Below are 13,009 nucleotides of genomic sequence, written 5' to 3'. Positions count from 1 at the left end.
GAACATTCATGTATAAGTTTTTGCATGGATGTATGATTTCCATTCTCTTAGCTATATACCTAGGAGTGGAATTTCTGAGTTGTATAGTTTAAATGGTTGAGAAACTACCAGACCATTTTCCAAAGCAGCAGTACCATCTTCCTCTACACCAGAGCCACCACGTAGTACTTTCTGTATTTTTAATTCTAAACATCTGAGTAGGTATAAAGTGGTAGCTCACTGTGGTTTTGATGTTCGTTTCTCTAATGGCTAATGATGTTGAGCATCTTTTCCTATGCTTATTATATCTTCTTTGAGAAAATGTCTATTCATATCATTTGCTCATTTTACATTGGATTATTTGTGCTTTTATAGAGTTGTAAAATTTTGTTAAATATTCTAGATACAAGTCTCTGATCAGATATATGATTAGCAAAAACATTTTTTACCATTCTGTAGATTGTCACTTCAGTTTCTTATTTTATTATTATTAGTTTTTATTTTTTAGGCAAGGCAACCCTTGATTGACCTCACAGATTGCAAGGAGCTTGTCAGCTTACAATCATTTATTTTTCGATTGTTTTACACCTACAGCACCTGGTCTTCCTAGGTGTTCTTCTATCCAAGTAGTAACCAGGCCCGACTCTGCTTAGCTTCCTAGATCAGACGGGATCGGGCTTGTTCAGGGTAGCATGGCCGTAGACCACTTTAGTTTCTTAATTGATGTCTTTTGAAGAACAAACATCTTTAATTTCAGTAATGTCCAATTGATCTAGTTTTATTTTTATTTTATTTGGTGTCATTTATAAGTCATTGTGGTTTTAATTTGCATTTCCTTTATGACTAATGATAAGTATCTTTTTATGTGCTTATTTGCCTTTTGTATATCTTCTTTGATAAAATGTCTGCTTAAATCTTTTGCCCATTTTTAATTTATTTGTTTATCTTGTTATTATTAAGTTTTAAGAGTCCTTTATGAGTTCTGGTCAAGATGGTAGAGTACGCTGGTGGAATACACAGTTCTTGCCTCCTCTCACAACTACTTCAAAATTACAACTAAACTACAAAAGAGCTATCATTGGGAATCTCTTGAAGTCTGGCTGGACAAAAGTCCTGGAACTAGGGACACAGGAAGAGAATACCTCAAGACTGGTAAGAGAGGCAGAAACATGAAACAGGCTAGTCCCACATCCACTAGGGATGGTTGATAATTGGGAGGGATATCTTGGCTCTGGAGGTAACCCTGGAAGAGCGAGGGGTCCCAGCCCCATACCAGGCTCTTCAGCCTAGGGTTACAGTGCCGGAAAGAGAAGTCCTTACAACTTCTGGCTATGAAAACCAGTGGAGATTGTGGCAGGATGAGACAGGGCTGAGGGAGTTGCAGACTTCCCTCTTAAGGGGGCCATGAACAAACTTACTTAGTGACTTTCTCACTCATTGTGAGCTCCAGCTCTGGGGCAGCAGCTCGTAAGGTGTCAGGGACATACAGGGAGGAACTGAGTTGTCTGGCTTTGGGGCAGTGCTGAAGGGGTAGCTTTCTCCCAGACAAAAGTGCTGGCAGAGGGCATTGTTCCTTTGTCAAATCTTCTCCCACCTGTTTGCAGATCCAGGAGGGTGCCATATCTGAGCCTCCATCAACCTGGATAACACTGGTCACTTTGCCCTGGTGATTATCTGAGACCCTTTCACTCCCAATAAGTGGGTCTACCCAAGCCACTTCCAGCAGCTTTTCCATACACACAGCATGTTTTGGCTCATGCTGTGGACTTTCTTAAAATCTCTCAAAGGTTCACAAAACCCAAACAAATAGCATCTATCCTTGACATGCCCCATACACTTGCTTAGCAGCCCCAAGTTTGGCACTAGTGGCAGCTTCCCTGGTTTGCAACTTGGCCTCTCGAGGCATTCCCAAGCCCAGTGTGAGTGGTGGCCATCTGTGGATTGCTTGGTGGCTCATGCTGGTAGCCCATGGCTGGGCACAGGCTGTAGCTGAACTTGGCCTGTGGCAGAGCCCCTCCCAGGAAGTCTGGACCTGTATACCTGATTGCTGGCTTCAGTCTGAGCTGGAGCACCACCTGAGGTCATATCTGAGGATGACACGCCCAAAGGGCAGACAGGGTAGGCACCAGAGCCCTGCTAAAGCAAATCCTATTCTGTAAGGTAAGCACCTACTCAAGAGCTCCTCCATTGGTCATGGTCAGTCATCATAACCAATAAACCTGAGGGTCAATCCCTCTTACTGACAAGCAAACAGCAACCAAGGCTCAACTACAACAGGAAGGCACACATAATCCATACAAGGGACATACCTTGAAGTATCCAGCTCAGCTGACCAGAGAAAGCTGTGCCACTTGGCACCACAGCACACCTACTAAGGACACTCTACTAAGACCAGAAGACATACCAACTCTACCTAATACATAGAAACAAATACAAATAGGCAAAATGGAAAGACAAATAAACATGTCCCAGATGAAAGGATAAAACAAAGCTTCAGAAAAAGAACTAAATAAAATGGAGACATAATCTACCAGATACAGAGTTCAAAATGCTAGTTATAAGGATGTTCAACGAACTTAGGGGAAGAGTAGATGAAACCAGTGAGAACTTTAACAAAGAGATAGAAAACATAAAGCTGGAGATAAAAAATATAAAAAGAACAAGTTAGAAATGAAGAATACAATAACTGAAATAAAGAATACCTTGGAGCAATTAACAGTAGATTAGATGAAGCAGAGGCTTAAATCAGAGGTTTAGAAGATAAGCTAGCAGACAAAAAACAATTGGAACAGCAACAAGAAAAAAAAAACATTTTTTTAAATTAGGATAGTTTAAGGAGCCTCTGGGAACACATCAAGCATACCAACACTTGTATTATAGGGATACCAGAAGGAGAAGAGAGAGAGAGCAAGGAATTGAAAACCTATTTCAAGAAATAATGACTGAAAACATCCCTAATCTGGTGAAGGAAATAGATATACAAGCCCAAGAAGCATAGAGTGTCCCAAACAAGATAAACTCAAAAAGGAGCACACCTAGACATATCATAATTAAAATGCCAAAAGTTAAAGAGAAAGAGAGAATCTTGAAAGTAGCAAGGAAAAGAAGTCAGTTAACTACAAAGGAGCTCCCATAAGACTGTCAGCTGACTTCTCAACAGAAACTTTGCAGGTCAGAAGTTGTTCGCAAGAAATATTCAAAGTGATGAAAACCAGGAACCTACAACCAAAGTTACTCTATCTTGCAAAACTATCATTTAGAATTTAATAACAGATAAAGAATTTCCCAAACAAGAAAAAGCTAAAGGAGTTCATCATCACCAAGCCAGTATTACAGAAAATGTGAGAGGGACTACTTTAAGAGAAAAAAACAAAAAAGATAAAAAAAATATAAAATATGAATAATAAAATGGCAATAACTACATATCTAGCAATACTTACTTTAAATGTAAATAGATTAATAGCGCCATTAAAAAATAAGGTGGCTGAATGGATAAGAAAACAATACCCTTACATAGGCTGACTACAAGAGACTCACTTCAGATCAAAAGACACAGACTGATAGTGAAGGGATGAAAAAAGATGTTTCATAAAAATGGAAACAAACAAAAACCTGAGGTAGCAACAGTTATGCTAGACAAAATAGATTTTAAAGCTAACGCAAAGGCCGTAACGGGAGACAAAGAAGGACCCAGTTATCCCATTTGTGGGTATTTATCTGAAGAAACCCAAAACACTCATTGCAGCATTATTTACAGTAGCCAAAAAGGCATCCTGAAAGCATCCTGGGTGTCCATTAATGGATGAATGGATAAAGAAGAGCTGGTACATGTATGTGTGTGTGTGTGTGTGTGTGTGTGTGTGTGTGTGTGTAAAATATGAATAATAAAATTATATATATATAATTAGTAAAAAATATTACTCAGCCATACAAAAGAATGAAATCTTGCCATCTGCAACAACATAGAAGGACCTATAGGTTATTGTACTGATTGTATGGGATACACAAACAAACAACAGAAACAAGCTCAGAGATACAAAGAATATTTTGATGATTGTCAGATGGAGGTGAGGGACAGGTGAAGGGGAGAGGGGATTAAGAGGTACCAATTGGTAGTTACAAAATAGTCATGGGGATGTAGAGTATAGCATGAGGAATATAGTCAGTAGTATCGTAATAACTATGTATGGTGTCACATACTGGATTTATGAGGGTGATCACTTCATAAGTTATATAAATATCTAACCACTCTGTTGTATGTGGTGACAGAAAGAAAACTAACTATGGGAGGTGAACACACAGAATAAATATATACATGCCTTACTGTTAAAGCGTACAGCAGAAACTTATTGGATTTTGTTAACCAATGTCACCATAAAAAAAAAAAAAAAGAAAGAAAGAAACCTTTGCCAAACTCCAGCCATTGAGATTTTCTCCTATGTTTTTACTCTAGAAGTTTCATATATTTATCTCCTACATTTAGGTCTACTATCTATTCCAGGTTAATTTTTTTGTAGCTGCTATGAAGCATGGGTCCAGGGTCATTCTTTTGTATGTGGATCTCCTATTGTTTCAGCAACACGTGTTGAAAGATTATCCTTTTCCTCATTAACTTGCCTTGGAATCTTTGTTGAAAATCAATTGATTATATATGTGGTTCAATTTCTGGACTTTCTTCTATTCTATTGATCTTTATGTCTATCTTTATGCTAGTATCACTTGTTTTGATTATACTTACTTTACATTAGGTCTTGAAATTAGGTAGTGTGAGTCCTGCAACTTTGTTCTCCTTTTTGGCAATTTGAGTGGGACAGTTTTGATTGGGACTTTCTCACATGTTGTATCCCAAGCCCCTGCCCATTGAATAGCAGAGGGTACCCAGTCATTGTCATAGTCGAAAAGGCCCCTCTTACATATTTCCAAATGTCCTAATGGGGAGTAGTACCACCCTCTGCCATTTTCCCAAAGAGAACCTCTTCTTCAAAGGAGCAAGAATCAGATTAGCATCAGCAGTACTAGGTAACAGAGGAAAATGGAGTAAACCCGTCTGTGTTCTGAGGAAATTAACTTTTAACCTAGAATTCTATACCTAGATAAACTGTCAATTAAGTGTGAGAGGGAAAATAAATATTCTTTCAGATACATAGGACCCAAAGATCTTCCTACAGGATGTCTTTGGGAGAATTGTTGGAGGATGTACATGGTAAAATAAAAAATGAGTCCAAGAAAAAGAATACATAGGATCCAAGAAGCTGTAGACTCAATACTGAAGTGTAATGCCAAGAAATCTCTGAAGATAGCTGTGTAGCAGGCCAATAAAGCAGCCAGCCCAAATTACAACAGTGAGTCAGAGAGCTGTCAAAAGAAGATTTTTAAGAAGAAAATTGAATATTTTACAACAAATGGTAATATTAAAAATATAGATGATCTTACTAAGGAGCTGAATATGGATAATAGTAAAAATTAATAAATGATTATATATGCTTCCCTTCCCCTGTCTCCTCCTCCAAATTTTTGTTACCTTTATATTTCCTTTTGAGTGCATAGTTACATATTTTTCTCCACAGTTCCATTTAAATTGCTTAGCCTTATATTTATGTAATTATAATATTGGAAAGGCTGATTATTGGCTTTTCAGGGCTTAGATTTTATCTACTTATGAAGGAGGAAGACCTTAAACAGAGTTGCAGAATAGCATGTAAATCCTATAAATCATAACAAGGTGAAAGTAGTGGTATAAAGACAGCGTTGGGAGAGGAGGGTGTCCTGGGCTGCTTTCCAGGGAAGAATTCTGAGATAGAGGGGTGCATGCAGGAACTTTATCAGGGAGTGATCTTGGGACCAGCACTAATGAAGGAGAGAAGAAGTAGAATTGGGCACAGGGAGAAATTGGGGTGTGGTACAATCCCAACTGAGGCCTCAGGAGCTACTATGAGGACCTCTAGAGCTGGCATAACAATGCAGAGCTGTTCAAGCTCAAGCAAGGGATCTGGACTCTTATACAAAATCCTACATGAACCAGTCATGGATGAGCTCTGCCCAGAAGGAGGGACATAATGTTTGGTGATACGGATGCCATTGGCACAGGACATTTTCCTAAGAAGGACTCAGCCCTGGCTGTGTGCTGCCAGATGCCAGTGTGCCTGGCCTGTGGAGCATGATAGCCTCGTCCTGAAGTGGGAGTTTGGTCAGCTATCATAGCACCCACTGCGGAGTTCTAACTCTTTCATTGTATACTGTGGAATTTAGACAAGAGGCAGTGTCTACACATTGGATAGCCTAAATTTGTTCTGAGTGCTTTCTGTCAGATGTGTTAAAGCACCCTGTTTTGCCCCACCTGTCTGCCTCTGCCACTTTGCCTGCAAGTGTTCTTATATCGTGGGCATATGTGGGAAGATCATAAAATACACCTATTTGGGTAGCTAAAGTTCCAGAGTCCAGTCTTCATCTAGAAAGAGATCAATTACCACCTCTGAGGGCCAAGGGTGGAGATCAAAGCAAAGGAGTATCCGGTATGTGGCAACAGAACTTGGGGAAGGCAGGTTGTGCTGGACCATCTTCCAGTGTCCCCAGAGGTATGTCAGCATTTCAGTTCCACCCCCCATTTAGGGAATGCTGGGCATAGGGAATGCTCTCTAGCCTGCTGGGCAACTTTTGCTCCTAACTCTCAACATCTTTTATCTAAAGTTAAAACTCTTCTGTTGACACTATTGTTATTCCTATTAGGTTTATGTTGAGTTTCAAACAGGCCAAGTACCTGTTACATACCATTGCAAATGCACTGTCCTTGTCTGCACTGCCACATACATCTTGGCCTAGCTCCATGGTCACTGAGGTCTCCATAGTCGCTGAAGTCTCTCAATGTCTGCTGCAGTGGGAGTATTTACACCCTGGAATATGGCAAATGTTACATGTGGTGCTTTTTTCTGAGTGTTCAATGCTTACTGGAATACTACTGCACTCCTCCAGGACAAGTCTCATAATTTGGGGAGCTCAGAGCAAAATGAAAATGCAGGACCCCTTGTCAAAAATGTAAGATTCCAAGATGGTGATAATAGAGCATTAACTCAAGAGGAGGTCCTTCTGTGAAACTGCCCAAATTCCTCACCCACTCGTAATGATTCTGTGTCTGTCTCTATGGGAGAACTCCAAGAAAGCAGGGCCCTTGTCTGTCACACTCAGTATCCCCAGAGTCTGACCCCAGTCCATGCTCAGTACTATTTGTTCAGTGAGTGACTGGATGATGCCCCGTGAGGAGAAGCCCTCTCTTCTCTGGGGAAAGGGACAGCCTTTGTTCTGGAGTGTACCTCATATGTGAGCCAGGAAAGCAGGCTGGTGTACAGGATCTCATTGCCCATGGCAGACTCTCTTATAACCTCCAGCTGGAGATTTGGCTGTAACTGGAACACCCCAGAGTGCCAGAAATGGAGGTCAAGGAAAATCAGTAAGATAGAAAGCAGATGGCAAGCCAGTGGAGGCTCATTCCTCTCACTTCTTCTATTGATAGGAGCTGGAAGGAGCAGAGAAATAGGTCATAAAACTCACTGTTAATGCCACCCAGGGTTTTCCTCCACTTATGCTTTGTGGATATTTCAGCTTGGTTCAGGGGGTCTGGAGGGGTGGCAGGCCTAGAAAGACAGGGGACTTCCCAGTCCTAGGATATAGATGCAGTTCCCTGGAGACTGCCACAGCACTGGTCTGCTCATCACCATATTCTTCCCTGTGTTCTGCTCTGTCCTGGTCTGGCTGCTCCTGGGAGGCAGGGATGGAGTTCCCTGCCAACTCCTGGGTCTCCAGCACTCATATGGGCCTGGAACTGACGAGCCCCTTTGTCTGTTCCTTAGAGAGGTGGCAAGAAGGCTGTGTGGAGATGAACATGTGAGGTCAGCTTCAACCTCGAACTGCTGGAAGGAAGCATCTGGAGAGGGGGTGGGGAACAGGTCAATAGGGGTTATGGTTTAGGAGGAGAGGCCCAGCTGCTCCCTCCTCATTTAATCAGAAACTCTTTCCACCATCTTCACTGACATGTGCCAAGATTTAGAATTGAATTTCTTTCACACCCTAACACTGGCAGAGGCCCCATGTGTAACTCTTGGTTTGGGTCTCCAAAAAGTTGAGAGAAGACCAGGCCACATTCCTTTTTGGGAGGCTCTTGGTATATTTATGCGGTAAGGAAATATTAGAATAGAATTGCAAAGATGTTGGTATATTTCAAATGTATAAACTGAAGTCACAAACACACACGCAAATATGATGTAATATAATTGTGCTCTTCACAAGATAATTACAGGATTTATAAAAATAATATTAATTCCTAAAGCACTATTACTAGCCTAGTAATAGGGGAGAAGTTTAAAATGAAGTGTTAAAAGTTTTTGAACAGCATGGTGTTTGTTTAACCTCATCTTGACGGAAGAGTCCTTGGTGAATTTGAGTATCCTGTTAAATGGCTCCACTGCCTCCCCATAAGCCCTGCTCAGGGGGATATCCAATAAGAGCTTAGGGTGCCCAGAGGGACTGGGGTCTCGGCATGCAGGACTCATGCTCTCTTGAAAGTGGAGGGATATCAACAAATATGAGTATGCAATATAGGTGTCAGCGAACCCAGTGTAATGCCAGCCTTAACAAAGAAAAGCTATACCATCAAAATGTACATTATTATAAAGCTTTAGAAACTTATGAGATGTAGGTAAAGCCTCACCCAGAGGTAAATGTATAGCCTTAAATGCATTTGCTAGAAAACAAGAAACAATGAGAATACCTAATTCTGCAAGTTTAGTAGAAAAATAACCAGTTTAGTACCAAAGAAATTTGGAGTCTAAAAATTATAGAGTTTTTAAAAGTCAAGCAATAGAAAACATTATTGCTGAGAAACTGAAGCTCGGAGGTAAAACAAACTTCCAAAAGCCTCAGTGCTAGTGTTGAGGGACGGCGTAGGAGGTGAGGGTGGGAGGCAGGGGAGGGTGGGGGTCATTGGTGTGAGTTTCAGAAGGTGGATGCCTGGGCCTTAGAGGCTGGTCCACATGGACATCTTAGAGGTTTCAGGGCCACTTAGAAGGGCCAGTCTTGAAAACTCTGTATTCATCTACAAAACAAACCTTTGTTTTAGTAGCCTTAGATCAGTTACACATGTCAAAATCCTTATTAATTCATTAGCCATTTTTCTATTTACACCCTAAATCTTCTCCTAATAGTAGTATGAAGATAAATTTTTTCGAATTTCTTTTTTATTAAATTTATACATCTGAATGGGTAGAAGTGGTGGTCATGAGGCGATAGTCGCACCCCAAGCAAGCCATAGGGCGTGGGGCGCAGGACCTGCAGGCGGCGCCCTCCCTCCGTGTCCGTGTGGGTGTGTGCGTGTGTACGTGTGTGCGTGTGTGCGTGTGTGTGTGTGTGTGTGTGTGTGTGTGTGTGTGCGCGCGCGCGCGCGGGTGTCTCTCTCTCTCTCTCTCTCTCTCCCCCCCCCCCCCAACTCCCGCCCTCCTTCCCTCTGGTCTCCTCCCGCGCCAGCCGCTGGGAATCCTGCTGCCCCTCGCGTCGCAGCCGGCACTTTGCAAACTCCTCGCCTGCCCGCGGCGGCCTCAGCTCCGCGCCCTGCCCTGCCCGCCCGCCGCGTCCGCGGGGCGGAGGGCGGCGGAGCGCCGCAGCGCCGGCAGCAGGAGGCGCGGCGGCGCCGGGGGCGGGCGCCGGCGGAGGTGGGAGCCGAGGCGGGGCCGAGCCGGCCCAGCGCGCCGCGCCCCCCGGGCCGAGCCCAGCGCGGCGCTGAGCCGCCGCCGTCCCCGCCGCGCAACCATGGCCGCCCCGCCGCTGCCCCGCCGCCCGTTCGCCTGAGGCGCCGCGGGCCGCCCGGCGGGACCATGGCCAGCGCCGCCGAGCCCCCGGGCAAGGCGGCCGAGTACCTGCAGGAGCTGACCCGGATCGTCGCGGCGCAGCAGGAGCTGCTGGCGCGCCGGGGGCGGCGCATCGAGGAGCTGGAGCGCCAGGTGGTGCGGCTGAGCCGGGAGAACGCCGGCCTGGTGGAGCGGCACCGGCGACACCTGGCCGCGTGCGCCCGCCACCCCGACCTCAGCCCCGCGCCCGGCCCGCAGCCTCTCGGCGCCATCCCGGAGCTCGGCGACCGCCAGGACAAGTAAGCCGCGCCGGGGGTGGCGGGCGCGTCGCGAGCACGCCAACTTCTTTGGGGGCCCCATTTTCCTTAGAAGCCGGCTGGGAGGGTGCCGGGTCGCGGAGCGTCCCACCCGCTGGAAGACCCTGGGGCGCCCCCGGCGCCCCTGGCGGGGTCGCGGTCCCGACCTGCAACTCGATCTCGAGTATGTACTGCGTTCCCCTCGGAAAGGGGTTCCAGGGCTCTGCCCAGAGCTCCTGCTGGCCCGGCTCTCCGCGAACGGACGGCTCGGGGCTCGGGCTCCCGCTACCCCGGGAGCTCGGATGCGGGGTCGGCCTCGCCACGGGGGGCGGGAGGCGGGGGGGTGTATCTAGAGCGCAGAGCTGGAGCTTTGGGTAGCCGGGCCAGACCTCCTGACCCGAGACCTCGGGACCAGCAGGCGTAGATGATGCCCTCGAGCGGGCCTGGGTCACTTGCGGAAGAAGCTGAGCTGCCGCCAGCCCGGGACGCGCCGGGCCCCACACCCCCCGGATGCCTCTTTGTCTTCCTTGGCGGCTCCAGGTTAATACCCCCGGGATTACTTGGGGCTATTTCAGACCAAGGATTAAGCAGGGACCAGAGATGGGATGGAGCGGGACTGCCCACTTGCGCGGGCCTCTGGCGTCGCGGCAAACTCGCAGCCGGCGTGGCTGTCTACCCACCGCGGCTGTCGGAGGCTGGTGCATGGCCTTTCCCCGCAGAAGTTCGGGAGCGCGCCTGGGGAAAGGCAGCGGGGCATGGCAGGGGCTTCGGGTGACGCCGGGGTGGGGTTCCCGCGTGCTCTTCCCCCTTTTTACTCACACTGTCTCCGTGTCTTTGGAACCTCCTGGCCCGCACTCCACGGTGTGGACTGAGGTGGCGGAGAAAAAAAACTGTGCTGGGTTGATGGGGTGTGGAGGGGAGTGGTGGTGGGTTGTGTCTTCAGGAAAGGTTTCTTGGGACGCTGGGGAGGAGTTAACCCTGATTCAAGAATCCTGAGGGGGTGGAGGTGGAGGAAGGGATCCTGATTCCCTGGAATACCAATAAGGTTATCTGAGATCCCATGCCTCCTCCATCCCAGGCGGGCCGTGCCGGGCTGTGATCATGGGACAGAGAGCCCCAGCCTGCCACCCTGCTTCCTGCCATGTCTGGGCAGTGCTCCTGGGCTCTGCTGGGCTTTGGAGGAGGAGAGTTGGGAGAGTGGGGTCGGGGTGTGGGTGAGCCTCACGGCTCTGTGCCCGGCAGTCCCCCCACCGCCCTCAAAGAAAACCCTGCTCTTTGTCCTGGGGTAGAGAAGTAAGGCCTCCAGATACCTCCTAGCTGATGTCGCTGAGAGAAAGAAGAGACTCCTGGCTCCCTCTATGTTCTCTGCCCCCTGCTCTGGGTTCTCTGCCCCCTGCTCTGGTATCTCTGCCCCTTGCTCTGGGTTCCTCCCACAGTGGTGCTATTTGGTGCTATTAGCAGGGCCTGAGCTCTTATCCCCTAGGCAAGTACTAAAGAAAAGCTGAGGGCTGCCAGGTAAAGTCCTCAGTAGCTGAGGACACCGGGTCAGGCACATGAGTCTCGCTTTCATGGGAAACAGTGATGCAAGGTGTTGGTAAATGCCTCAAAACACTGTCCCAGGGGATGGATTCCTTTTTCCCCTCCAAAATCACCCTTGGAGACCAAGTGTGGGAATGGGAAGATTCTGAGAGGCAGTGAGTCCTGCCTGCTGTGTGGAATCCCCACAATGTTGCTTCCCAGTGATGGCCCTGTGTGCCGGGTTAGTCCTACAAGTCCCCAGCTCTGGGTCGGCCTGGCTTCCTTTAGTTGAGACACAGCCAGAGTCCATGATAGCATCCCCGTTAAGAGAAATGATGGCAACACAGTCCCTAGCCTAAGTTGTAGGGTAGGGGAACTTATTAAACTTAAATTTGCACACCAGTTGCCTGGGGATTGTGCTAAAATGCAGATTCTAACCAGTAAGTCTGGGGCAGGCTGGAGAGTCTGCATCTGACAAGCTCCTGGGAGATGCGGATGCTGCTGGCCCTGGACCACCAGCTTACAAACAGAACTTTGGGTTTCCTCAATGCCTATCTTCCTGCATCTGCTTTATTTCCCTTCATAGGAGACCCTCAAGGGGGCTGGTGAGGTCTGGGTCACTGGAGCCAGAGGGGAATGAGCTAAGGGCTGTTTTTCCACACCTGGATTTGAGTTACCCATTGCCCATCCATAGAGCGAGGTGATTTATGCCTCAGGAGCATGGGATAACCCACTCCCTGAGAGCAGCCAGCTTTTATGAAGTGCCTTCTGTATGCAAAGCCATTAGTGATGTGTTTAGAGACATGAAAGGACTAGCAGCGAAGAGAGGAAAAGAATAAACATCTATGTGTGGAGAAAGGGACACGAGCAAACAAACTTGGTTCTGATGACCAGCTCTGCACTCGCCTGCTGGTGACCGTCACACAACGTCTTTTAGCCTTAGTTTCTTTTTTTAAAATTCCCACAAAACCAGGATGATCATAGCTACCTTCCATACTTTTTCTGAGGATCAAGTGAAGTTAATGGGTGTTGAGGCCAGTTGGCACACAGTAGGTGCTTAATGCATTTTAGATTCTTCCCTCATCAATGAATTTCTCATTTCTTTTGGGCCAACTGAGCACAGGCAGGAGGTGAATGAACTTTCTGACAACCCATTGAGACCTCTGGGGGCCTGAAGCAGGGGACTCATAGTAGGGAATGTGGCACCATGAAGAGCTGCTGTCTAGAAGCTGACATTGATCACCTGTGACCAAGACAACATCTGTGTGTGAGATTCCCAAGGCAACAGGCAATGCAAAATCACAGCATCAGGATTATTTACTGGGGGATTTTGCTCCACTTCCCCGAGTGATGTAGAGTCCACCATTGGGCACAGTTAGTGCC

General features: G+C 46.8%; 1 protein-coding gene and 1 pseudogene across 5 annotated transcripts in view; one reads left to right on the top strand and one right to left on the bottom strand.

The window, feature by feature from the left end:
* Nucleotides 1–564: 564 nt before the first annotated feature.
* Nucleotides 565–683, bottom strand: LOC118602138 (annotated as a pseudogene).
* A 9,154-nt stretch (nt 684–9,837) lies between these two features.
* IQSEC1 (IQ motif and Sec7 domain ArfGEF 1) overlaps nt 9,838–13,009 on the top strand; it is a 379,222-nt gene continuing 376,050 nt past the window's right edge. For all 5 annotated transcript variants that reach the window (XM_036218802.1, XM_036218801.1, XM_036218804.1 and 2 more), the window contains exon 1: nt 9,838–10,111. In XM_036218802.1, the coding sequence (XP_036074695.1) occupies nt 9,840–10,111 (272 nt within the window). In that variant the 5' untranslated portion in view covers nt 9,838–9,839. The remainder of the gene's footprint in view (nt 10,112–13,009) is intronic.

This window comes from Rousettus aegyptiacus, unplaced genomic scaffold, assembly GCF_014176215.1.
Source record: "Rousettus aegyptiacus isolate mRouAeg1 unplaced genomic scaffold, mRouAeg1.p scaffold_m13_p_4, whole genome shotgun sequence".
Taxonomy (NCBI): Eukaryota; Metazoa; Chordata; class Mammalia; order Chiroptera; family Pteropodidae; genus Rousettus; species Rousettus aegyptiacus.
This window is presented reverse-complemented; position numbering and strand designations above follow the sequence as displayed.